Raw genomic sequence first — 25,512 nt, forward strand, 5'->3', positions numbered from 1 at the left:
TTACTGATTGGAATACTGCATGGTGCTGTACTTTGTCACTCTTCTCCGGGAGGTGCCGGGGGATGCCGTGCCCATTGCCTGGCCAAGGTGACCTTCGGCGCTGAGCATCTGACCCGCACTGCTCAGGCCCCCCAGATTCGCCCCCCCCAGGCTGCTCATGCCAGACCCTGACACTACCCTCTCGGTGACCACCACGTTGTGGGTGTTCGATAACTCCGAGGGAATATTTATTAAGCTGCCTGGCATGCCGGAGGCAGGCCGGAACACCCTTTCTGTCACCACCACATTCGACCCGTCTACCAAATCAGGAATGCTCAGAGAGGTTGGGAGCCGGGAGTTAGGCGCGATTACTCTTTCCGTGACGATAACGTTGGACCCATCTGTGAGATCGGGGATATCTAGCATGCCGCGCAAATCAGAGGCAGATGCAGGACCGACAACCCTTTCCGTTACAACAACGTTGGATGCACGCAGAGGGTCAACGCAAAGAGATGGGGAGCTGGAGGTGAAGGTCTCAGTCACCGTCATGTTGCCGTGGAGCAAAGGATCTGGCATCGGCCTTGAGGGCTGTATGGTTGACCCAGATGTGTAGGTGTTTTCAGTAACAATTGTTGTAGTGCCAGCCGGGGGGGGCATAGGTGCGCATCCATTGACAACGATGGTGGTTCCAGGTGGTGGGAGGTTTAGATCACTTTCAGAGTTGGGAAAGTTGACATTAACACATGGCCAGGGTGGGTTGACATCAGGGAAAGGCTCGATCTCTTTGCCCAGACAGATCTCTGCCAGAGTCTTAAATTTTGGTCCTAGTGTATCCAAATATGTTTCGTCTGTATCTTCTCCAATAAAGCTGCAGCAACCCACAGAGCCAACAGGAGTACCGACTCCTTCATGATCATATATTAATAGGCAGTCATTTGCCGGCCGACCTTCATCTTCATCTGCATACACAAATGCTTTCTGTAGTTTGCAAAAACAGAAAAAAAAAAAAAAGAAGAAAAGAACAACAAAGTGAGTTTTCATCAGATTTTTAACTATGAAGTCTCAAAACACAGTAAGGTTTCCCTAACCGCAGTAAGGCCAGCTGACTTGAAAAACAGGACATCAACAGGACAAATTATATCATCAACATTTGTGTAACCTTGAAATAAGTTTTAGTCAAATCTTATTGATGTTTTATTCTTGTTTCTGCCAACACTTAGCATCTCAAATTTGGTTTGTCATCAGTGGGTCTGACTGTGGGGTGAAGGGAGAGAGCGAAAGGAACAGGGGAACACATTACTCTTTGGCCACCAGTATCCGAATGAAGTGGTAGGAAGAAGAGCGAAGCAGGATGGCGAGAGGAGCAGTGGAAAGGCCAGGACAGAGGGGATGGGATGGAGGGTTGGCTGCAATGGGGAAGGCTTGGTGAGCCCAGAGGGGAATCCATTTTGAGCAGGATGGAGATCACTGATTTGGGATAGCGTTGAGGATGATGGGGCGGTCAGTGCAGAGGGACTGGGCAGGAAAGAGAAGAATTTAAAGTGAGTGTGTGGTGAGGTTGGAGGAAGCAGGGAAGAACAAAAGGGGAGGCCCGAGAGGGAGAGGCAGAGGGTTTGGAGACTGAGATGGTCAGTAGGAGGAGTAATCTGTGGAGACCTAAGGCTGGCAGACAATTGATACATAGTGCTCCCAGCCTAGGCAGGGAGATAGCCATCTGGGAGAAGTCCATGCTCAGGACTTCAGGACTGCTCTGTCCTCTCCTCCACTGAATCTTGTTTAGCTTTTGAAATACAGCAATCCTTATATATTAATTGACATTTTTGGTGACATATGCGATTATAGTATTTATGCATTACAGTTCATGCTAATTAAGAAAATATATCCCATTAATCCATTAATCATGTAAACTCCATAGCATTTTTTAATCCCATATGTAAAGGCTAATTAATATGTTGCCAATTACAAAACTACATATTTGTGTCACAGTTCACAAGTCTTTAAGGAACAGAAATGGCAATAAAAATAAGGAAGAAAGTGAACTGGTGTTCACAGTTCTTAAAGGGTTAAAGTCACTTCATTAAACAATCTGTACAGGAAGTACATGTGAACAATTTCACAAAGTTATCTATTCATACACTGAAAAATGTGGCCAATATATAAATTTGGTGGTCACTTATGGAGCTGAAATAACTGAATTGCTTACTATCCATACCTGCATTGTGTCCATCGGTGTTACAAAAAGGCTATTGAGCAGTCAAATCTACTATGGCAGCAGCTCACAAGCAGTACTACTAGTGTTGTAGTTTTTCCTACTAGTACAGTCAGCTTTGCTATCACACCATTCTTGTATCATGGAAGTTTCAGTTTGAGTGGAGTTATTTTGGATTTCCACCATGTAACTTGGGGAGGAGAATCTAACAGTATGCTCACAGATACAATGCAAAGATCAGGTAATTACCTCAGAGAAGTAGTTGTCTAGGAAGGCCATGTTCACCCCTCCTTCTCGATACTCTTTTATTGTTCCTCCAACTGACCCTTTTGCTTCCCCTGTTCCAGAAATTCCTCCAGCTGTTCCGTAACCAGTACCAGTGCCATAGCCAACACCTGTAGTTTCTTCAACACCAGAAGCTACTACTCCTCCTCCTCCATATGTGTTTGTATATATGTCTGAAAACAGAAGAAATTATCCTTCCTGTGCTCTGAGAAAATTTACACAGAATTTGCCAGTTGTTTTTACAAATAGTACAATGACACTACTGAGTTTCTAAAGGTATTTTAGACTAATTTCAGTCACAGATCCATGCCCAGGTGCCAAACATTGAAACTGCAATAAAAATTGAGCGCATATTAGTAGACATCTAAGACCTTGATTTTATTCCGAGGCTAGGCAGCACGTGCATATGTGCTTTAGAAAATCAATGATTTACTTGTGTAATTGACTGGAGAGATTCCTCTGTCTGGTGTACATATGTGCTGTCATGGGATTTGCATTAGAAAATTAGATAATGCTTATGGATATTTATGCAAATACATAAATGTATATTTATGATCACATCGGGGTTAAAATTGTTTTGCCTTAAACTCTTTTCTAAAAGAAATAGCTTTATAACTCCTTTCACATTTTCTAGTCGTTAGATTGTTAAGGGGAATTTGGGAGAACAACAATGGATCATAATAACCAACAGTGTTCATAATGCAGAATGAAAATGACCTTTACAATAAATTATAAAGTCATACTTACAGGATTTTATCTTCTCCAGATTTTTCCATATATGATAACAGGGAATGAGTGATCTTAAATATCAGCATGTAATATAGTAAACCAATTGCATACAGTAGTCTTGACTATGATTACATTAAGAAACATAGGCTAAATTATATTTTTTTTTCATTTAATCTCATTAGTGTCAGTTTATAGAATTTGAACCAGGGGCTTTCACCATAATGGTACTGAACAGTGCAAATAAAGTAAAATCACATGTGTAAGTCTTAAACTTTTCAATTGTCATCGCAGCAGAACTTCCCTGAGAATGAAGACTCTTAATTCATGTTTATGCCCCAAAATGTTCTCTTTTGATTTTACCTTAAGGATGAGAACATTTTTGAATAATCAATAGTCATCAGAGAAGTTGGCCTGCGGAGTGACATTTCTTCCTGTCAGATGCTAGTGAAAATGGATCTGTGCCAGCATCCTTCATTCCTGTTGTGGAGTAATGGGGAAAAAGAGAAAGGGGCACTGCACAGCTTGACTTATTTGCTATGGCCATCGAATTCCTGGGGGAACCTTATCTCAGAAGCATAAATTTATTGTGCTATGTACCAGCTTTCTGTCTAGGCTAGTGCACAAATGGGCAGTAATTAACTGGCTGCTTGACAGGTCCTATTCTCCCTTGTGGGAAGCAGAGCCTGGAAACTGGGAAGAACTGAACTTTTCACCACTAAGTTATGAAATAAAAAGTCCCTATTCTGGCTTCAAGATTGATTTCTGCTAAAATTGGTGTCTTGAAAAGACCCTCCCTTCACTGGCTGGAATGATAAAGAAAAATTGCCTGAGATTTGAAAGCCTTGACAGATATTTCAAAATAAATGTAGTTTACAGAAATAAATCTGCTCAACGGCTCAGGTCTCAGATCCTTTATTCATACTGGAAGTCCTACTAGCATCAGTTGGACTATCTACACATGTAAGACCGGAAGGGTTGAGTTACAGCTGCGAAACCAAAGTGCTCCCTGAATCAGAAAACATGAAGTTCTGAAAGACAGCTTTATGACAGTGAACATAGAAAATTTTAGGATCTGCTTACCAGAGGGTTCACCAAAATCACCTCCTGCAGCTGTTGTTGGGGCAAGAATGTGTGAGACATCCTGGAAAACAACATTTTGACTCCTTGAATGATGACTTTGAAACTTCCATATGAAAACCAAGACTTTGTGAATCATGTTAAGGAATTAGCAGTCTAAACTGTTAATGACAGCTATTAATTACCATCCCGATTTAAAAAAAAAAAAAAAAAAGACTCCATTCAAGTTTTTTTTCATCGTCAACATAAAAGGTGATCAAGTGAAGATGGTTTGTCTTACCTTGTCCCACTTTGCACTGAAAAAGCTTGCTAGTTACTGTGTTTCAGCTGAGGGAATACTAACACCAAGCTGTTGGGCCAAGCTAACTGAACACAGCTTAAAACACACAAACTCCATCTGCAGATGTTAGTTAAGAATCACCTTTCACATCTGCCTGGCAATTGTTGACAATGCCAGGCTTCTTTCGGAAAATGACACAGCGCTACAATCGCTTGCATGCTTCTAGTCAAATGCAGTCTTTTCTGTAAATACCGTGGGTTTTAGAAACATGGGATGTACTGACCCTGTCTTCAGGCTGTGCACCTTCTATTCCCCATGGATGAATTGCTCCTTCTGTGCATTCAGGTACAGGTTCAAATCCAGTTCCAACTCCAGCTGCAGCGCCAGGTCCACAGCCACAACAGTCGCTCATTGACATCAAAATTGGAATCACTTAACAGGAAAGAAACAGGAAACAGGGATTTAGGACATCTCTTCCTCACAGGAACAGCTGCTTTTCCCAGAGCACAGGTGCTCAAAAACTTTTGAAAATATGTTTTTTAAAATGTTTCAAACCAAGCAGCCTGCAAGTCTGGCTTTCAGAATCATTAGCTGCTTTTGGAAATGTATGCATTTGGAAACTGAGAATAATTTGTACCTTTAGTTAGAGCAGAGCAAAGCAGGGGTGGAGTAGGGCTGTTACTCCAAATGTATGCCTATACATCTGGGAACAGACTTTGATCTATCTCAGCTGAATTAATATGTTGCATACATATGAAAATTAAACAGACGGAACCAGTCTTGCTATGTATAGCATTCAGTGATATTCATTCTTGATATATTAGCACACATTTGTCTCTTCAGATATTGTAATTGAAAAGAAATACACATTAGTAATAACAGACATCCAAGAATCAGTGGGGAGAGATCCATCTGGCTACAGTGATCTTTGGCTAAGGCTCCAGTTGAATTTCTCACATCACATATACATAATGCCTGGTTTGAAAAAACAATAGGGGCAAACCCCAAACCCCAGTTTTAACAAATGATTACATAGAGTAGTCAGGTTTCCTGGTGTGCTGCTGTATTATGCTTAGTTGTTTCAAGAACTCAGTGTTAGAAATTGCTGAATGCTATAAACGCCAACATTGAAAACATTGCTCATTTTAGAAAGGCACTGCAAAATTAATTCTGGCTGTCTTTAGGTCCTTAACCTAGATGTCTAAGTTACTAAGTGGCCTACACCAGACTAAGCAGAGCATCTACACCTCTTAGTTTAACATCAAAGTGACCTAAAAAGGGGAAAGGGCTATACAATGTAAGAAGTGCTACCTCACACTGCGTGACTAAGGACATATTTACTCCAGACTATCAACTAGATTTCCAAAGGCAGAAAGACGGTCTGTCCTGTAACATTAATCACCTGGGAACTACAAATAAAACAAATTTTTTTGGCTTCAAAATTTTGTGTTTGTTGCTTCCTACTAATCAAAGATCAAAACACAAAACAGAACCCCCTCCTCAAAAAATCAGGGGAAAAATCTGTTTCCTCTGCTTTTGTACTCAGTATTTCTGCACTGGGAAATTTTAGATGTTGATTGCTTGATGCCCAGGCCATGAAAGAAAGATGGTCACATCTGATTGTGGTGGTCTGAGAAGTAATTGCTTGCATAAAGTCTAACTTGAGTCATTCTTATCCCTGAAACTCATATTTCTTCAGAAACACTAGGATATAGGAATGAATGATCTGTTTTGATCCTGTTATCACAAATGCGACTTTTTTTTTTTTTAATAGCTGTAATGTGTGGCAGCAGTAGCCAAAAGGTTCAAAATTTATGGTTGTTCTACTACTGAAATCTGACTTTGAGTTCAAAGGAATTTTGTTCTTTACATCCTTTCACACCCAACTTGGAGCTCATATTTGTCCCTTTCTTCTAGTAGTGCAATGGAAGTATGAATTGCAAAGTGTATGTTATAAGTGACAGGGACAGCTCCTGCCCAAAATCTTCTGAATCTTCTACTAAACATTTTTACCCTGTCTGATGGTCTGAGAACTGGATAACACCTTAGGAAAAACCCCTAAGTCTTAGGAAGGAAATAGTTGTTTCTGAATGAAATATGCATATAAATACGTAGAATATAAAATATAGAGAAATTCTTATAGTTTAAAAGATAATTTTTTCTCTGTCAAGTGGCCCATGGATGCCAGCATGCTAACAATCAGCTAGAAAAGTCACCTTATTTTAGAAGAATTCAAAAAATACACTTTTTTAGAAAATTAATATTCTTTTTTCTTAATTTTATACTTACGAACAAATATTAATCCACCAAGAAACATCAGGCCAATGGCAGCACCACTGAGTGTGGTAGAAGACAGAATATTTCTGCCATAATTTCCATTTCCATTAAAAGTATCATCAGTGGCTGCAGAATATCCTTGACCGTCACTGTAGTCAATAGTGTAAACCTGCCAGTCTGTGTGTTCCTTAGGTCCTTCTCCAGGTCGATAGTCATCATAACCACCGTCTTGGTCTCTTTCACCTCCACCATCACCAATGATAATTATTTTTGTGGCCCCACTGGTGCAGTAATTACGAATATCGCACTGACAGGCTTGCACAGGAATTACATGTGGTTTAGGGCAGCTTCGGCCTTGGCTATCTCTTACACTGATATAGATCCTATAAATGTAAAAGTCAATGTTCTGACTCACTAGTTCTGCAGAGGAAGCTTTGGGGAAGAAAAAAAAGAAAAATATTTAGATTAAGGTATTGACTGTAAATACTGTACAAGTCTATAATTTTTGTGAGTAATGTTCATAGAACAGAATTAAGAGTAAGTGTTCCCATTCTAAGATCTTCAGTTACTTATGCATCTACAGTACGTATTCAAAGCTTAAACTTATGATATTCATCTATGCTAGTTTTTTCTATTGGAAAACCTGAGCCAGATTCGTCTAGTCATCACTTTTTAATGTGAGAAATATAAAAGGGGCAAAAGCACGTTTTTATATCTACTGCTGCTTTTCCTGATCTTTATTCACACAATGGTGAACATAAAAATTTTTTCTCTCTCACAAGGAATTTACGTGTGTTTTTCAAAATTTTTTTTCAGTAGTTTTAAAATATTTAAAGTTACACATTTGCATCTGTTTAGGATAAATAGGGGAGTAGTTGTAATTGTGATATTTACCATTTAATATAGTCTTCTATGCATACAGTAAGTTATGCAAATTCTGTCATTTAGTAATGTATGAGATTTAATTCATTCATTCATTTGTTATGTCCTATTGGAGGAAACTGGAAAAGTTCCACTGGGCACTGACTAAAATGTTTTTTCTTAGAAATAAGCGTAAGTACAATTTATACCATAATTGCAAAAGATGTAATCCTTACTTGCCCTTTTCATGTGCCTCTCATAAAAGTAAAGCTCTGCCAGCTAATAACTTTATACTCTAATAAATAAATCTGAGAGCTTTGTCATATGCTTAGAATTTTTTAGATAATGTAGAAATAAAAAGGTATCAAATTACTCCTTTTGAATTACCTCATTAGGTATAGACCAATAGAGGTGCTTATCATTGCTACATTGAAGTATATAGTTTTGCTGTTCTATTTTTATCAGTATATTCTTAGTTTCCTTTAAAAGATGATAACTAGATAAAACACATGTAATGATTCTGATTCTAGTTCTAATATGATATTTTTTTATATATATATATGTAGGTATATGTATATAAAGATACAAATCCAGAGCAACTTCTTGGATTCATATGAGCATAAAATCACATTTCAGTGAAATTATAATAGAGTCTAATAACTGTTTTGTTTGTTATTAAAAGGTTATCCTAATCTGTTATTTTACATCAGAACTTATTACTATGGTTTATTCTGTTATAAAATGTAGGTTAATTTACCATTTATTGATCTGATAATCCATGTAGTTTGAGGTTCACCATGTATGCTGAATGTAAAGGGGGTACCACTATACGGATGACCATCCATATACTTTGCTGTGATAATCACTGATGGGGAATGCATACATACTTTCCTTAATTCGGTATTAATACTTGGGCAATTGTCATACATGTCTTGAAGTGAAAGCACAATGGTGCCAGTAGCAGTATATCGAGGAGCCCCTGTAAAAAGATATTTGTGGTCAGGAGGGACTATTGATACTATAAAGAATGCAGTTCAGGTGGGAAAACTAGAAACAGGAAAAAACACTGAGAGAAATCTGGAACAAAGAGTTTTGTTTCAGAAAACTTAATCTCTTTTCTTACCTCTGGTGATAGCCAGAACCTCTGCTCTGTACTGCCCATTGGTTACATAGACTGAATCCCGGTCAATAACTTTGTTCAGTATGATTTCACCAGTGTTTTGATTGATTCTGAACCAGGCACCTGGATCACGTCCTATACTATATCTGTATTTGGTGAAGTAAAAATACTCAGCATTATGTTATGAATATAGTATTAAGTATTTATTTTAAAAATAATATTTGTCACTTTGGAATATTTTCTTTAGGCTGTGGTTGCATTTCACTCTATTCAAGCAAAATTCCTGTAGACTTCAGAAGAAGTAGGCCAGAAAAATAATTAGGAATAAAGTAAATGTGTAGAAGTCCATTATAATTTGACAATGGTATCATAGTCTAAAAGTAAAATCTTTCTGGAACCAGTAAACCGTTACCAGAACCCTTGCTGATATCAGTAGTTAAATCGACAGCTCTTCCTATAGAATAGAATGGTTTGGGTTGGAAGGGACCTTAAAGATCATCTAGTTCCAACCCCCCTGCCATGGGCAGGGACACCCTCCACTAGACCAGGTTGCCCAAAGCCTCATCCAACCTGACCTTGAACACTTCCAGGGAGGGGGCATCCACAGCTTCTCTGGGCAACCTGTTCCAGTGCCTTTAACTTTCTACAGTTGTATTTACTAACATATTTCTCCATTTTATGAAAACTTTTCCAACTTTTGTAAATCAGATGTATTTATTTCTACATACATTAAATGCAAATTATAGAATATAGAATCAGAGAATCATTTAGGTCGGAAAAGACCTTTAAGATCATCAAGTCCAACTATTAACCTAGCACTGCCAAGTCCACCACTAAACCATGTCCCTAAGCACCATGTCTACATGTCTTTTGAATACCTCCAGGGATGGTGACTCCACCACTTCCCTGGGCAGCCTGTTCCAATGATTGACAACCCTTTTGGTGAAGAAATTTTTCCTAATATCCAGTCTAAACCTCCCCTGGCACAACTTGAGACCATTTCCTCTTGCCCTATCACTTGTTACTTGGGAGAAGAGACCAACACCCACCTGGCTACAACCTCCTTTCAGGGAGTTGTAGAGAGCGATCAGGTCCTTTTCAACAGACTAAAATTATTATTTATAATTATTAATTATCATCAATTTCAGCAGAAATAAACATAAAAGAATATATTTTTTTACTATAGAATGAGCTGGTAGTGACTTCTTCTATTGTGATTGTATAATAATGCCCATTATTGGGGTTTTCTGCTTGCTTTTTTAGAGATGCTAACAAATTCCCTATTTGTAGCAAACATTTCAAGAATAAGTATTCATAGGCTGGGTTAGAAAGCAAATCTGTTCTGATTTATGTAAGTTGCAGCCTGTTAGAAAAATGATATTTTCTTTGTCGTGTGCACAGGGCTAAGGAAAGTAGGTCAGGAAACAAAACCAATCATAGCATAAAAATGGGCTGAAGAATATAATATTCTATTGCTATTATTCTATTGCTAATATATTAACATTTTTAAAGTTGTTTTTCAAAGCACCCTTTAAAATACCTATTCCTCATCCCATTGAAATCTCAATTAAAAGAACTATTCCATCCAGGGAGTTAAGCAGAGCAGAGCTTACATAACATTTGATGCAGTAAGTCCAGTGTCCTCATCAATGGCTGTGTATGTTCCCAAAATATAATTCACTTTTTTGCTTTCTGATAAAGAAAACACAACTGAAGATGGCTGAAATTTTGGTGGTTCAATCATATTTTTTACTTCTATTGTGAGGGGTGTTCCACTCATTCGGAAGTCTTTTGCAATAGAGTGGTGGAAGGCAGCTACGTTCCTCACGCCAATAATCAGTGAGTGAGTTTGGAGATGTTCATAATTCAGTTCCTAAAAGATAAACCACAGAGAACTAGATAAGAAATAAAGGTTCCTTTAATTTTATTTAAATATTTTCTATTTTAAATGGTTGAATGACAGTGTTTTTACTGCTTGTTTAATTTTGTTAACAATTAATTAAAACTATTTTAAGATTATTATTTCAACAGTTGAATCACGATATTTATCCATACCTTAATTACTCTAAGGATTCCTTGATTTGTAGCTCGATCTGTAACAATTTCAAACCAGTTATCTTCATTACCGGATATAAAGAAAAACTCTGCTAACCAATTGTCTGTAAACTCTTCGTCAGCATCCAGAGCTTGTATTCGCAGCAGTTCTGAACTGAGTGAATTTTCTGAAATACTTGCTGAAAACTGGAATGACAGATAAATACCTGTTAGCAAACACTAAAATATATAATGTGAGGAAAACACAGCTGATTGCAGAGATTTTTTTGAAGGATGTCCTGCCCACAGTCCATGCCAATTTAATAAAAATCGTGTGTTCTGGGTAAATTATTATTCTAGTTGCAGATCTGAAGAGCTGTGTTACCTCAAGTGTTTGCAGAGGCAGCTTAGAGGAAATAGATTTGTGCTTTCTATAGGAAAAGATCATAAAAAGATTGAGTTAATCTACTTAATCTGGCTGTATTGCATGGGTCTGGACACCTGAATGACTAGCTTTCTCTGAAAAGCAAGAAGTCAGTGTCAGGATTGACTTTTCTGAATACAAAGATAATCTACGTGTATGTTATCAGAATTGGTGTGCAAGCAACGGATTGGATTTTGAGCACACTTCGAGGAACCAACCCTGTTAATCCAGTGGAGCATTCAAATGTGAAAGCGCTGGGTTTTTGAACAGAGTTTTTAAACAGTGATGTTGCTTTGGGTATTAAAAACTTACGGAGCTTTGAGCGAGAGTTGGGAAGTTGTCATTGACATCAATAACTTTAATGTTACAGCTACAAAGGGATGATATTCCATCTGCAGCTCCATCCCGGTCTGACGCCTTCACAACAAGAGTGTAACTACTATGTTGCTGTCACAGAAAGAGAAATGAGCGTGTTAGAAGGACCACCTGTACATATAAACACTGTAAATACTCATGTCTTGCTACTATTTCCTAATGCAGAAAGTTGCCTTAGATATTTTATTGTAACATATAGAAAAAATGCATTTCTCCCTTAATTTCTGTAAAAATGACAACCTTTTTTCTTTTCTTTTCTTTTTCTTTTTCTTTTTTCTTTCTTCTTTCTTTTTTTTTTCCCTCCTACTCTCATAACACATATACACCACAACATCATGTTATTTAACTTTGGAAAGGAAAATGTTACCTCTCTGTCAAGATAATTTGCAAGATGGAGTTCTCCAGTATATTTATTCATAATGAACATGGGTGGACCTGAAGGTTCCTGACTCTCTATCTTGAAGGCGATTTTAGAATTCAAGTGGTTAGGTTCATCTGCATCTGATGCAATTATTTTCATCACCAGTGTGTCTAAGGATAAAAAATAATAATTAAAAAAACAAATCAGAAAGTATGTTTTGTTCCTGCAAACAACTTAGACAATGCTAAAACTTGGTGTATAAAAATGATAGAATGCTACCTATTCATTGACATTTACAAAGAAAAACAAGTTTAATTTTGTAGTACTGATTCTGACTGAATGTTAATGACTTTAAAATGCATTAAAAATTAAGGTCAGAAGGAGTAATGTAGATTTTCACTGAACTTCTTTAAGTCTGTAAAAACAGTAAGTATTGAGCTTGAAGATATTCATGTAAGAAACCTCCACAGTTTTAAATGAGAATTTCTACAAAGTAGAAAAAGAGCATTAGGCACCATTGCCTCAGTGCTATTTCCATGTCTAATGTTGATTGCTGTAGTTTTGGTAAAAAGAACCATTTTAGTGGTTTAAATAAGGGTTTATTTAGTAATATCCTACTGCAACTGCAATACTCAGGCTACAAATACAAATATTTGAAATAGAAAAAAATGGGAAAAAAACATGTGTTATAAACCCTCAAAGGAAATAAGTGTAGGTCTAATGTTAATTTTTTGTTTTTTTAATGAGAAGGAGTGAACTGATGTATTTTAAATTTTCACATCTGAAAGAATTTGCATGATGGTATGGTTAGAAACTGGAACATTCAGTGTTCATGTGTGGGAGGAAAGGGAGAAGGAAATATCGCTGCTTAATTTTAGGCGATGAGCTTGGGCCCCAGCTCGAATACCACTCAGAGAAGCATCTCCTGCTCCTTCCTCTGCAGTAGCCCTGGCAAATATATGTCACTGCCCTAGAAAATGTAGAACAAGCTCTCCAAGTTTATATTAACTGTATTCTGGGAGCTTCACTGACTCTACTATAATAGGCATAACATAGTTACTTACTGTCCATACTGGATTCTTCAACAGATCCTGTAAATACAGTTTGTGCAAATATAGGAGGGTTATCATTTATATCCAGAACTCTGACTCGAAGTTCAAGAGGTGGCTCCAAATCTTCACCCGTCATTGAGTGTTTAGCAAAGCAACGTATCTAGATAAAGAGATTTACTCGTTTTAAAACCAAAAGTGAAGTAAGCAAAGTAATAAACTGAAACAAATGAATTTCTCTCCTTCTGCTCTCCCTGCTCCCCCAGATCCATCATTATAAAGGTAAGAGAAAAATGGGAGTACTTACAACAAATACTGGGGTTACTTCCCTATCCACTATTGATGTTATATTGATTTCTCCTGTTCTTGGGTTAACAACAAATATTCCATAGGGGGCACGATCAATTCCAACTCCAGAGATGCTGTATGTGATTGGATGTTTTTCTTCACAATCTGATCGGATCTACAATAATAGATAATAATAATTTATGCCAGTTTACTGAGGACACCTGCAGAGCTTTTTTTCCTATTATTAATTCCTGTAAAAAATTCTATATAATTTCAGTCACATATCACAAGTTTCAATTGATGGAACCAATGGAAAGCTCTTCTACAAAACAGCTAGCCTAGAGATCCATCTCCCCTTAGGTGCTGGCCAGATTTTCTATTTCTCTTAAATCTTCTGGCAAGGAAGTGGAGAGAGAAACTTCCACGAGTATCACACTGTGGCTGGACCTCAGTAAGGGTACGGTCATGGTGAGAGGACAGGAAGACAACTTCTTTGCTCTGTTGCCCACAGGAGTCAGGCACCATCCTTGAACTTCTGCCCAGGGGTTTCTCAGGATGACAGAGAAAAGAAAAATATTGCAATCTAGTACACAGATGCTGCACGTGAAGGGACCGTGGCTGGACACGTCTAGGAAGTAGACTGGTGGCAATGTTCTAGGAAGCCTTTGGTCACTCCTCAGCAGCCACGTGGGTTCACCATATGAGACTGTCTCAGCAGAGCTGGAAATATTTCATCATTTTTTTTTTTATTCTACATTCCTTGCTTTGACTGCTTTAAGCAAATATACTTTTAAATCTCTGCTTTTATCAGTCTGTCTTTAGAAAAACTTCCTTGTCAGTAAACACTTTTGTTTTTCTTTCTACTTACTCTGGCAATTGGATTCCTCTTAGAATTATCTTCTCCTTCTCTACAAGCTGCAGCAAATTTGATCCATTCACGTTTTTGTCTTCTGAAGGTTTTCCATCTTGCCATTCCATTTTCATCCCATTCTTTTACCTTTGATAGAGAGTTCCAGTATGATATGACCAGTAACCTCAATACATTTTAAATTAATACAGACATTTAAAATTTCTAACAACAAGAAGAAAAGGCATTTTTATAGATCATGTGCTTTTTTATATGTCTGCAAGTCACAAACTCTAAGATTGTACATGTTTACTTTAAAATTATTCGCGTGTATGAGATACTCATTGAGGTTCAGGAGAACTTCTCTTGAGAGGGTGAGCAGGTTATTACCTGCAACTAATAATTAAATATGTTTTCAATCTTCAAGTTCAGAAATGTCTTAGTTCAGTATTTTCCCTTTCATTTTTGCATTGCTTACATTTTATTTGATCAGAAAATCAGTTTCTAGAGAAATATATATTACCTCTACATGAAATCCTGTGCTGCAATCCAAGAGTACCTGCAAGGACAATAAGAAGATTGGCATATAAAAATGCAGGGCAAAATGTAGTGAGCAAAACCAAACTGCCATACATTTCTATATTGCAGGACCAGAGCAGTACTTTTTCTCCAGTGTGCTGGTTTTGGCTGGGATAGAGTTAATTTTCTTCACAGTAGCTGGTATGGGGCTGTGTTTTGGATTTGTGCTGACAGCAGTGTTGATAACACAGGGATGTTTTCGTTCCTGCTGAGCAGTGCTCACACAGAGCCAAGGCCTTCTCTGCTCCTCACCCCACCCCACCAGCGAGCAGGCTGGGGGTGCACAAGGAGTTGGGAGGGGACACAGCCGGGAGAGCTGACCCCAACTGACCAAAGGGATATTCCATACCATATGATGTCATGCTCAGCATGTAAAGCTGGGGGAAGAAGGAGGAAGGAGGCAGGGGACATACACACACAAAAAGGGGCATTTATTTATTCTAAAGAATTTATTCTTTATTCTTTATTTTTTCTTATTTGGAAGTACTGGAGTACTTCACTATCTAGTTTAACCAGAAAGAATGAAAATGCTTTCTTGAAACTTCCCACTGAGGTTAAAGAGATTCAATGTAAGATAGAAAGCTAACTGCAGTTATCAGGCAGATTTCCCTGGAATGCAGTGGGCTTTGATTTGAGGTCTAACTATGCAACCGAAGTCCGGAGTAAATAAACGTGGCTGGATCAGATGCAATATTTATTTCCTTTAAATTTAAAATTAAAATAATAGAGAATCCTCAATTTCTTGATTAGCACAACTTAAAAAAAGGCACAGTTTAATTAACCTTTTTCCTAAACGAGGTATGAAAATGAAGTTCACTTGGTGAATGTACCTCTTCAAAGCATCTCTTTTGGGTTTAGCACCTGCTTCTGCTCTCTTCAGATGATAAAGGGTGAAGAATATGGGATTTGCAGGACTGGATGCTTGCTTCATTCATCGTTGGGAGAAACAAAATATCCAGGTGACTCAAAAAGTGTTGCAGTTTCTCTTTACTCACCAAATGTGGTCAACAGCTGCAGTTACCAATTTTCCACTTTTCTTATAGTTTCCCAGTACTGTTCAATAGCTTTTTTTTTTGTTTTCTTTTGGTTTTTTTTGTCTGACATGTTTTAGCTGGTGGTTTTTATGTCAGTTATACTTGGATAAAATCTGTGACTATCTTCTTGTTACAGTAACTTTACCTCATGGGTCTTTCCTCACTTCAAAGTTATTGCATTGTTCTGTTAAGGCTGGAAGATGGTCACAGACTTTTTTCCACTTTATGTTAAAACAGCCTCTTACTTGCAATGGATCAATGAAGGCAGCTTCACCCTCCTTCCTTTCTCTTTCTTTCCCTGTTTACCTATACGCTGTAAAAGGTCCATCATCTGTCATTTACAAAGGAATGTCTCCAATGATCTGATCTTGCCCAGAACATTCCCTGAGACATCAGCACACAATGGCTGTCCTAATCTGCTTCGGAATAAGGGAATTTTAACTGTGGATTTGCCTATTTGGTGTATAGTACCTTGAAATTTATAGGACTATTCATGGAGTGAGGATTCTTTTTTCTTGTTTCTTTGAGCAAGCTATTGACATAAATGGTTAAGAAAAGTGTTTTGCAGGAAAATCATTACAATATGTTCATGTCGTGCTAAATGCATCAATACCTCTTTTAATCTGAGTTTATGTCTTGGTGACTAATTAAATCTTCAGCTGCAGAATGGGGTTGAAATTCACGTGCAGCCATTACTCATCTCAGAGAAGGGACAATATCAGACTCCATTTAAACTACAGGGTTTTTTCACTCAAGCCTGTCCATTTATAATCCCCTTCGGAGCTTAGGGAAATGTGGGAGGATAGAAGGGGCAGATCACACCCTCACCAGTGAAGCTGAGTGATGAAGTCCACCACAAACGGCACTGATTCAACATCTCTTATCAGTTGATCCCACAGGTAGAGAAGAGCCTCCTTCGGTGAGTACAGAGATATCCTCTCCACCCTTAGGGTGAAATTCCCTCTGGCATGCAAGCAATTGTCTTGACCCAGAAAAGTATGGGTATACACCTCCCAGTGCAATGTTAGTGAATCTTGTCTACTGTCTGCATCTAATATCTCACATCCAGCCACATCACTCTCATACTCAGCAGGCCTAACCGAGAAACTGTTGAGTAGCTCTGCAATAAGAACGATGCCTGTAAAGAATTCTGTTCTTTTAGGACACGAATATTCATGAAACACTTGCTTTCAGCCTATAGGGATTTCTGTTTTCAAGTGGTGAAGAATATTCATTTTACACTGGAGTTTCATCCTTTGTTTTTGAGCACCAGTAATGGGAATGTCAGGAGTTTATTCATCGGTAATACTGGGGATTGTAAATGTAGGCCCCGTATTTCCACAGTTGTCCCATGCTGACTAAGGAAAAAGCCATTCTGCTACATGTTGCTAATGGAAGAACTTGAAAGAAGTCCTGATGGTTTTGAATCCGAAGTCCTTAGCACAGTTTGTGATGTTATTTGGGAAGTCTGGTCTGATGAACTTGATGTCTGCATTTGGTATGTCTCTCTCAGGTACTGCCGTGTTATAGGAAGGAGGGCAGGCAGACACCAGACAAAGTTGTCTATTTCTCCAGCTAAACCTCAACAATTCTGGAGTGACATCTATACAACTTGATCCAGGGATGGAGGTTCCTCTGCCTCCCCAACTAATGTTTTCCAGTTCTCCACTATCATCAGCAGTTGGAAGGCTCGCCCCACCCCAGCTGTCTATTTCTAATATCCGTCTGTGATGCAACCCCTTTTTTTCTAGTGCTGTTTCCAGCAGAGAATTAATGTCTCCTAGCAGCTAACTTCAGCATACTTCTAAGTAGCGAACAAATTTCCCTTCTAAACTAGTATCTGAGTATTTACATGAAATACTTTCCATAGATTCAGTGATTAATGATAATTAAAGCAATAGGAGCCCCTGAAATGTGTGGGATGCATTCTGAGGACCTTGGGGTAGGCAAGCTGATCAGAATGGTATCACATTTTACTGTCCTGTGAGTCTCTAAGAGACTGAAAAAATGGAAACTACAGAGAAGCTAGAGGCTCATTGCACACGCTGTTTCTGGTTTGGGTTGGGAGAGGTGCAGGCAGGAATCATGTTTATGGTGACTGTCATCTGCACGGTGGCCTGTCTGAAAGCTTGTCTTTTATTGTAATGATCCAGAGCCTGAACCTTGTGTCCAAAATGACACCTTAGAGTCACACTGGAGTTATTCTGGATTTGTTCTGATGTAACTGGGAACAGAATTAGGCCCATAGGATGTGTATGGTTCTTTGTACCTTCAAAGCAATTTACAAACAAGAATTAACTAATCATTAATTGACTGCCAAGCAATGTTATACGCAATTATGGAATCCTCCCTCCTCCACCTACTCAAATCTAAATGACTGAACACGCCTTTAACATCTTCCCAGCATTATTCATATTGGATCTGTTTCTCTCTCTTTGAAGTCAACAGCGGTATTGTTATTGGCCGGGATGGGAGGACTGCTGAGAACTCACACATATTATATTAGTCATCAGGGTGCCATGGTAGCTCTGGTTGTGTCAGCATTTTGGGACTTTTACGTCTCTTACTCAGCCAAAGCTCTGACTAGTAAAGGGTTGAATAACGAACCCTCCCCTTTATTCATTCTGCATCTCTTTAAAAAATGATAAATCAACACATATGAAATAATGAGAAGCAGAGTTGAAACATAAGACTAAACCTCATATTTCAAAGAGAAGCCATTTGATCACTTTTAAATTGAAACATGAATGTGTTTTTGTCTATACTTTTCATTTTTGTAGGTCACTAATGAATGTGCTTCTTCCAATATAAAGGGGAAGTTTTACAGGATGATTTTCTGGAATTTTGTTTTCTAATTCTGCAGAAGTCAGGTGTTTCTATTGCTTCCTGTGTTAGCAACTGACGTCAATGTTTTGTATTGCACTTAGGATGGAGATTCCATTGCTATTTCAGCAGAAGTATGAAAATGCTCATGTAAGTCAGAACAATATATTCCAAAGTTTTATTTATTTTTTTTTTTAAATAAATTATTCAGAGAACTGACCACTTTGGGAAAGTTTCTGCTGAGGTTATTTCTGTTCTGCTGAGTCATATAGAATTAATGAATTTCCATACAGTAACTGAGCTTAACCATTAGAAAAGTGAACAGAAAAGTAATTTCAATACAGAGTGTATGCCATTATAATTCAAATTTGAGTTTTTCAAATTAGTTATGCTAAGTCTCCTCAATAAAACCTGAATTCTAATGTGGTTTATAGAGTCCTCTAGCTGCAAATGCACATTTACTTAGGGGCCATTTTTACTTTGGAATGTAAAACTGCAGACTTAGGAACCTAATCTTAGGTGATAATTCCTGGATGCGGAATTGCTTTAGTTTCTATTTCTACAATAAAATTTTTTGGCAGAAGACCCTGCAGGTTCCCGGCCACATCCTGGCAGATGTTTTGTATGCATATGCAAGGAGGTGATTTGGCCCCTTAATATTCTTCTGTGCAACCAAGTTATGAGTAGGAGGTGTAACCATAGCCTAACAACTGGGAAAAAAAAAAAAGGGTAGATAACACATGGGAAAATGTAGCCAGACAGAAGTGCATATAAAAGATGTGGTGAATTTTAAATTATTAGCTGTCACATGATAGCTGGCAGGAGAATAGTCATACCTGATCAAACAGGTTATTTCCATAAAACGTGTCTGTGCAAGTATCACAAACAGAACTCCCTTACTCATGAGAATAACGCCTTTGAAGTCACGTGAGCAAGGGTTGCAGAATCAGTCCCACCAATGGTGAAATGCATACAGAAAATTATTAGTTTCAGGGCTGGTAAGTTGTCTTTTTCTGAAAGGTTAGTAGTGTTGTAAAATATATATAATTCCACATAATTAGATTTGATACAACTTATTAACAATATACTAACCAGACACACCATTCAGACAGGGGACTTTCATGAAAGATTAATCAAACTGAAAACCAAGGCTGTTTCTCAGAATACACTAAAATTGGATACATAGTTTTTTATTTATTTATTCTCTACAGTTTGTCCATCAGCTTTCTATACAGTGCTGAAAGATGCTATTAAGCTTTACAGGCCACCATGAACAATGCTGGGCAGAAGAACACATAATAAAAACAACAATTGTTTCCTCTGGGTAGTAAAAGTTCAAATATTTGATAGTCATCAACACATAATGGCAGTTTTCACAGTTACTCCTTTTTCCTGACCCAACACACATCCTTCATCGGTCACAATTGTAACGATAATATACTGAAAGAATGAAAATGGCTTCAGAGTTGCCAAGAGAAGTAAAGCAGTAAAATCCCTTTTGAATGGACAGATCTTAGATACAGTACAGTCAACTTTTTTTTTGAACTTCGACACATCAGGAGCATGCATCACCAGGTAACAGTAAAATAGTCACTAATGCTACATGAAAATCCAGAAGTGTTAGCGCGATGTGCAACATGCCAATCTCAGAGACCTCTGTGCTGCGTTAAACAAGCAGAAACTCATCCAAGCTGTAACTTGCTTTTGCCAAGTTTTGTCGTTGTTTGTTTGGCAGCTGCCCTGTGTTGGTTAGTTCTACTTTACTGACTGCAGAGCTGTCACCCAAAATTAATGGATTATCTTTTCAAAGTAAGTCTCAGGATTTCAGATTCTATAACCACACACACTTTTCCCCTGACTATAACATTTCTAGAGGGGTCAGTAACAAGAAGTTAACAAACATTTACACCTACTAATACGTTGTGTAAAATGAAAGCCACAAAAGGACATAACCATAATGCAAATCCTACCCTTTTCACTCTCCCGAGCCTTAAACCTCTACCTAATTTCAGAAGAGTAGCACAAATGAGTAAAAATAATCCACGCAAAAATCAAATTGCAGAAGTAGAAGGGCCTCCATAATTCTTTTAAGTCCTTTCTGGGAAATTTCCCTGCCTTGATGAGCGCATTGTACAACTATGTCACTTGACCATAGCTACAACTTTCCTTTTACAGTGAGAAAAACAAACCTGAAGAGCGACACTTTCATCATGCGTTCACTTGCTCAGCACATGGCAGCTCAAACACTAATGCACTACAACGCAGGAATTCTTTGCTATGGGAAATAATAGGCCAAATCTTGATTTTTACTCAGCTAAGGTCTGCACTAAATTTCATGTTTTTCTCTTAAATATAGCCATAGGAATTGGTCAGCTCTGAAGCGCTCTTGCTAATCAGTTTAGAAAAAGAGATTTTCTCTTCATATTTCCTCATTTGATAACAAAAATAAAGACATAGAACCAAATAATATCCAGTCAAGTTATTAGGATTTTTATAGTGATAGGATTTTTATTAATAACAGTGACTCTTTAAATAGTAGCCACAGAAAACATTCACCTGAAAAGTCATGCATTAAACATAGAAAATCACATATTGAACATCAATAGACTGCAAGTCAGAACCAAAAGAAACATTTGTCAGCATTTAATGAAAAACTAAATTATTTGTATAGAACCTTCAGAAGTGCAGTTTAAAACAAGCACAGATTTATTTTTTATGCTAAATTTCACAAAATTTTTTTTGGGGGGGTAGTTTACACTGTAAAATGTAATGCTCTGCTGAGGAAGATTCAACTGGCATAATCACAGAGTTTACAAATATTGTTTTAAAATCTAACTTACCAATAAAAGGAACAGGAAAGCAGGCGTTCGGTGAGGGAGCCAATCCATGGCATCTGCCTTCTCGGATACAAGTCCAACTGAGTTATGGTTACAAACCTGTTCCTTTTCCCCTCCCCCCCCCCCAACTCCGGTGTCTCTTTAAAAAGACACTCGGTAGATGTCCTTATACTCAGCCCTTCAAGGTGTCTCTGCCTCCCTCTGAGGGAAGCACTGAAGATGCTGTATAACAGAGTGTCTTTCCCCACCCCAAAATCCTGGGCTGGTCTCACCTGAAACGCTTGACAACATCATTATTGCTTGCAGGTAAAAGCTAAGAGACACACCTTAATTCTTATTGCACTGAAACCCTTTGTTGGATACGAAAGGGTACGTTTTAAAAACAGAAGGCAAGCCTTGCTGGGAAGATACCAAGTGATTTATAAATTACTCACAACATAAGGAATCATTAAAATGGTAACTTATCATTGCTTTGAATGCAATTACCAGTTTCCTCCTTGCACCAAGTATAACAGAAGAGCTTAATGAATACTACTGTAAAGAATATGGACTTTAACAAATGATTAGTATAAATTAAAATATAAGCCCATTTGTTTACTTCCAGGCGTGAAGAAGTCAGTTCCATGCACATTCTTCACAGAAGTGCAGCGCTCAGAGCAGAATGGGGTTGCCATTAAAGAGGTAACATATTAATTTGGGGGAAAAAATCGTGTTTTACCCATTAGGCCACAAGAATATCTGAAGCAGAGGAAGGAGACTTTCTGCTTTCACCACCTGCAAAGCCTCCTCATGCTATACCTTTCCCTTCCTATGGGTTGTGCTCTCGCTGACGCGGTGGAGAGAGAGATATGCCCACGCTCCGTGCCAGAGAAACTGGAGAGCTGCTCAAAACAACAGCAAAGGGAGGAAGTGCTGCACACCTCACTTCTGGCCTCTTTTTGGGTGGCAAGCACACAAATATGTGAGGGATGGAGAACTCAAAGAGGATTCCCCACTTTGCTCAGCAATAGGTCACTCCATCCTGTAGCAGAGGTGTTGTAAGTGCCTCCTTTCATCCGCGGGACACCTGAACCGCCCTGTAACGGGCAAGAAAAAGACAGAGTGAGCTTCTTCTCTGCCGCTGAACCTGGGAGGAGGGTGCACGCTTCATCCCCGAAAGTGCAATATGACCGACGTGCTCCTGAGCCTGCCAAGCCCACCACGGTGCTGGGCATCTCCCAGGACCGAATTCAAGCTGGGAAAAGAGGGCTCAGCACCTCTGGGGTTACTCAGCACCTCCCGAGATGAGGCCCCCATGCTCCTGCTGGGTAAGCAGCTTTGCAGCATGCCCTGCCTACACGCCGCTTAGCACGGGTGCTTCGCTGCCTTGCAGCTGGCTGGGGCTGCCAAAGCCAGTCGTGCGTGTCCCTGCTGTCACTCAGCTTTTGGTACCGAGCTCGACATGCCCAGCAGTGAGTCAGTGAGGCAAAGTGGGACAGGCAATGTTAAATGGATCACGTCTAGATTTTCCCTTTCCTGGGAAATTTTCAACAATCTGAAATTTGCTTTTAGATTAAGTAAAAATAAAAGGTTGTTCATTGAATGTATAAAATATGCATATTCTTTTATGAACCAAAGCATCTAATTTCAGAAGTTTTGCTTAATCAAATATTCCAAAAGATGCCAATTTCAAAACATTTTTCCTTCTAGATTTTTCAAATGTTTGGTTTGGAGGTTGTTTTTTTCTTTTTTTTTGCAAAATTTTGAACATTATTTCTGTATGTTTTTTAAAGTTTCATACCATACTGATGTCATCATTATTGCAGTAACACATAAAATTTCCATATTACTAATACAATAGTCAGTGGTTGAAGTGGGCCAGTATTCTGGCATATCAGAGTTAGTTCTATGCTTTCTGTGTAGGGGAAATACATAGAACAAGGGCAAACACAGCTTCGGAATGAGTAGTTCTCAAACTTCTTTATGGCCCTTCAGAGACTTGAGTCAGTAGACTATTTTTGGAGTATCCTTGAAAGAAAACCTATTTTATTTAGATTATTGAGAAATCATTGCATGTGAAAGCCATATAGGAGCCCTGATGAGAAACCAAGAAAGGCTGAAAGTGTGCATCACTCAAAACCGCTCCTGGCAGTTCTGAATTTCCATTATGACCACGGATAGAAGTACTTATTTCTTGCAAATGTAAAATATGCATGTTATTTTACAAACCAAAATATCTCAATTTCGTTGTGTCAAATTTTTTTATTATAACAGAAGAAAATTTGATCTACGAAAGATGATAAAATGCCTCAAACAACCATGCTAGTCCCAGCAAAAGTGAAGACAAAAGCCCCAGCTGTTACACTATATCTCTCTGTGCCATACCTTATTATGAAGAAGAGTGCACATGGACTCATCAGAAAAGGTAAATAAGAACAATTGTTCAATGGGAAAATTTGTCACATAATTTCAAATGGGATTTCAAAACAAATATTCAAACTTTCAAAAATATAATTTGCACATTAATAATTTAAAAAAAAAAAGTAGTTTAGTCTAAATAAAAATGACTGAAAAAGGTACAGCAGTAGTTTGATCTAGCTTGAAGAAATCCTAAACCACTGACCATTACCCTTTGGGAATACTGGAGTTAATAAGACAGAATTAGTGGCATCCACCTAACAGTCATTTGTGCTCTTGGAGCTTTTCTTTCCTTTGCATTTTTTGTGAAGATTTTTGTGTTTTTTCTCTTACTCCTCTTAGCACCTTACAGAACAGCAGAGAAAAGGGCCTTGGATCGTTGTGTAAGCAGAACTGTATAATTCAAAATATAATTGGCATACAATGCAGTTAATTAAAATTTCACTTTTCTTTTCATGGAGAGACTTTTCAAACATATTCTGGTGTCTAAAAATTCAGCCAGTCACCTACTGATATTGCAAAGCCAGTTAAGACTCCAGTCCCTAGTGACTTCCATTTGTGTGAGGTAACTAACACATTTGAGTGCTTCAGAAAGCACCCTTTTCCTATTGCACTGGACTCTTTACTTTTAAAACACTGTTCTTGAGTATTCTTTTTTTTAAATGGAGCTTAAGCTTTTAAGCCTCCAAGACTGCATCATCAGCCCAAGCCCGCAGATGATTTCAAACCTGCTTCGTATTTGATACAGCCTACTTTCACACAAATACACACATGCACACTTAAGTCAACTTTCTGAGCATCTCACAGGAAAAAGTTTGGTCCTGCACCCCTCCTGGCACAGTCCCCAGTATGGCTTACGTGTGCCCCTGTTGTGGGGCTCGGAGGGGGGGCTTTTGCCCCAGGTCAGCAACGAGCCAGTCCCCCAGTCGAGGGTCAGTTGCTGCAGTGGTTCGGCGCCTACGCAGTGCACTTCTGAACTTCAAAATAAATAAATGTGCTCCACATGCAGAAAGGCTGCTTTACTTCCTGTATTATTTTCATACTCAAAGAAATTGGAGAGACATTCTTTTTTAATATTTCCCATGGTGCACAATATGCAGGAGCAAAAATGAGCTTCACGGGACCTAGAAAAAAAGACCAGGGAATAACAAAGGATGACGCGATGAAGTAATAATACATTCATTACAGAAAAGCTAGGGATATTTGTGTATTCTGATAAAAGTTTGGTACTCTTTGTATTTTGAGAAAAATTTAGGTAATGTGCTCCTATAAAGCGGCCAGGTCTCACAGACACAAAGGTTGATTTTTTCCTCAGAATCTGTAAGATGTGCAATGAGAGGGAGACATGCAGAAAAGTTAGTGGTGTAAGATACATATAAAAGCAGTAATAACAATAATACAATGCTGCTCTGTGCTTTTAATTTCAACAAAAGCTATCTTAATGTTTAGATGGCTAAGTACAACTGCGTTTCATCTAGATGGCAAAACATAATAAAATTTTTCACTTGATAGAATTTCTGGCAATACTCAGGGATTGTTAATTGCATCTCTAAATTAGTGTTCTTCATCGAACAAAACTGACCAACACATTACCTGTCATTTGCAAAATGCATGAAAATGAAATCAACACGATCTGAAGTTACTCAT

The 25,512-nt window shown here is 38.3% G+C and overlaps 1 protein-coding gene across 1 annotated transcript; it reads right to left on the reverse strand.

Moving 5' to 3' along the window:
- LOC129202950 (desmoglein-4-like) lies at nucleotides 1-21,519 on the reverse strand. The gene is made up of 16 exons (XM_054816713.1): nucleotides 21,472-21,519; nucleotides 14,719-14,754; nucleotides 14,217-14,345; nucleotides 13,368-13,523; nucleotides 13,076-13,223; nucleotides 12,018-12,181; nucleotides 11,588-11,722; nucleotides 10,873-11,058; nucleotides 10,431-10,690; nucleotides 8,821-8,963; nucleotides 8,455-8,676; nucleotides 6,849-7,268; nucleotides 4,843-4,991; nucleotides 4,283-4,343; nucleotides 2,438-2,646; nucleotides 1-957 (listed from the first exon to the last, which is right to left on the reverse strand). The coding sequence occupies exons 1-16, from the start codon at nucleotides 21,517-21,519 to the stop codon at nucleotides 1-3; spliced, it is 3,423 nt and encodes a 1,140-aa protein (XP_054672688.1).
- Between the last annotated feature and the right edge of the window lie 3,993 nt (nucleotides 21,520-25,512).

Source organism: Grus americana, chromosome 2, assembly GCF_028858705.1.
Source record: "Grus americana isolate bGruAme1 chromosome 2, bGruAme1.mat, whole genome shotgun sequence".
NCBI lineage: Eukaryota > Metazoa > Chordata > Aves > Gruiformes > Gruidae > Grus > Grus americana.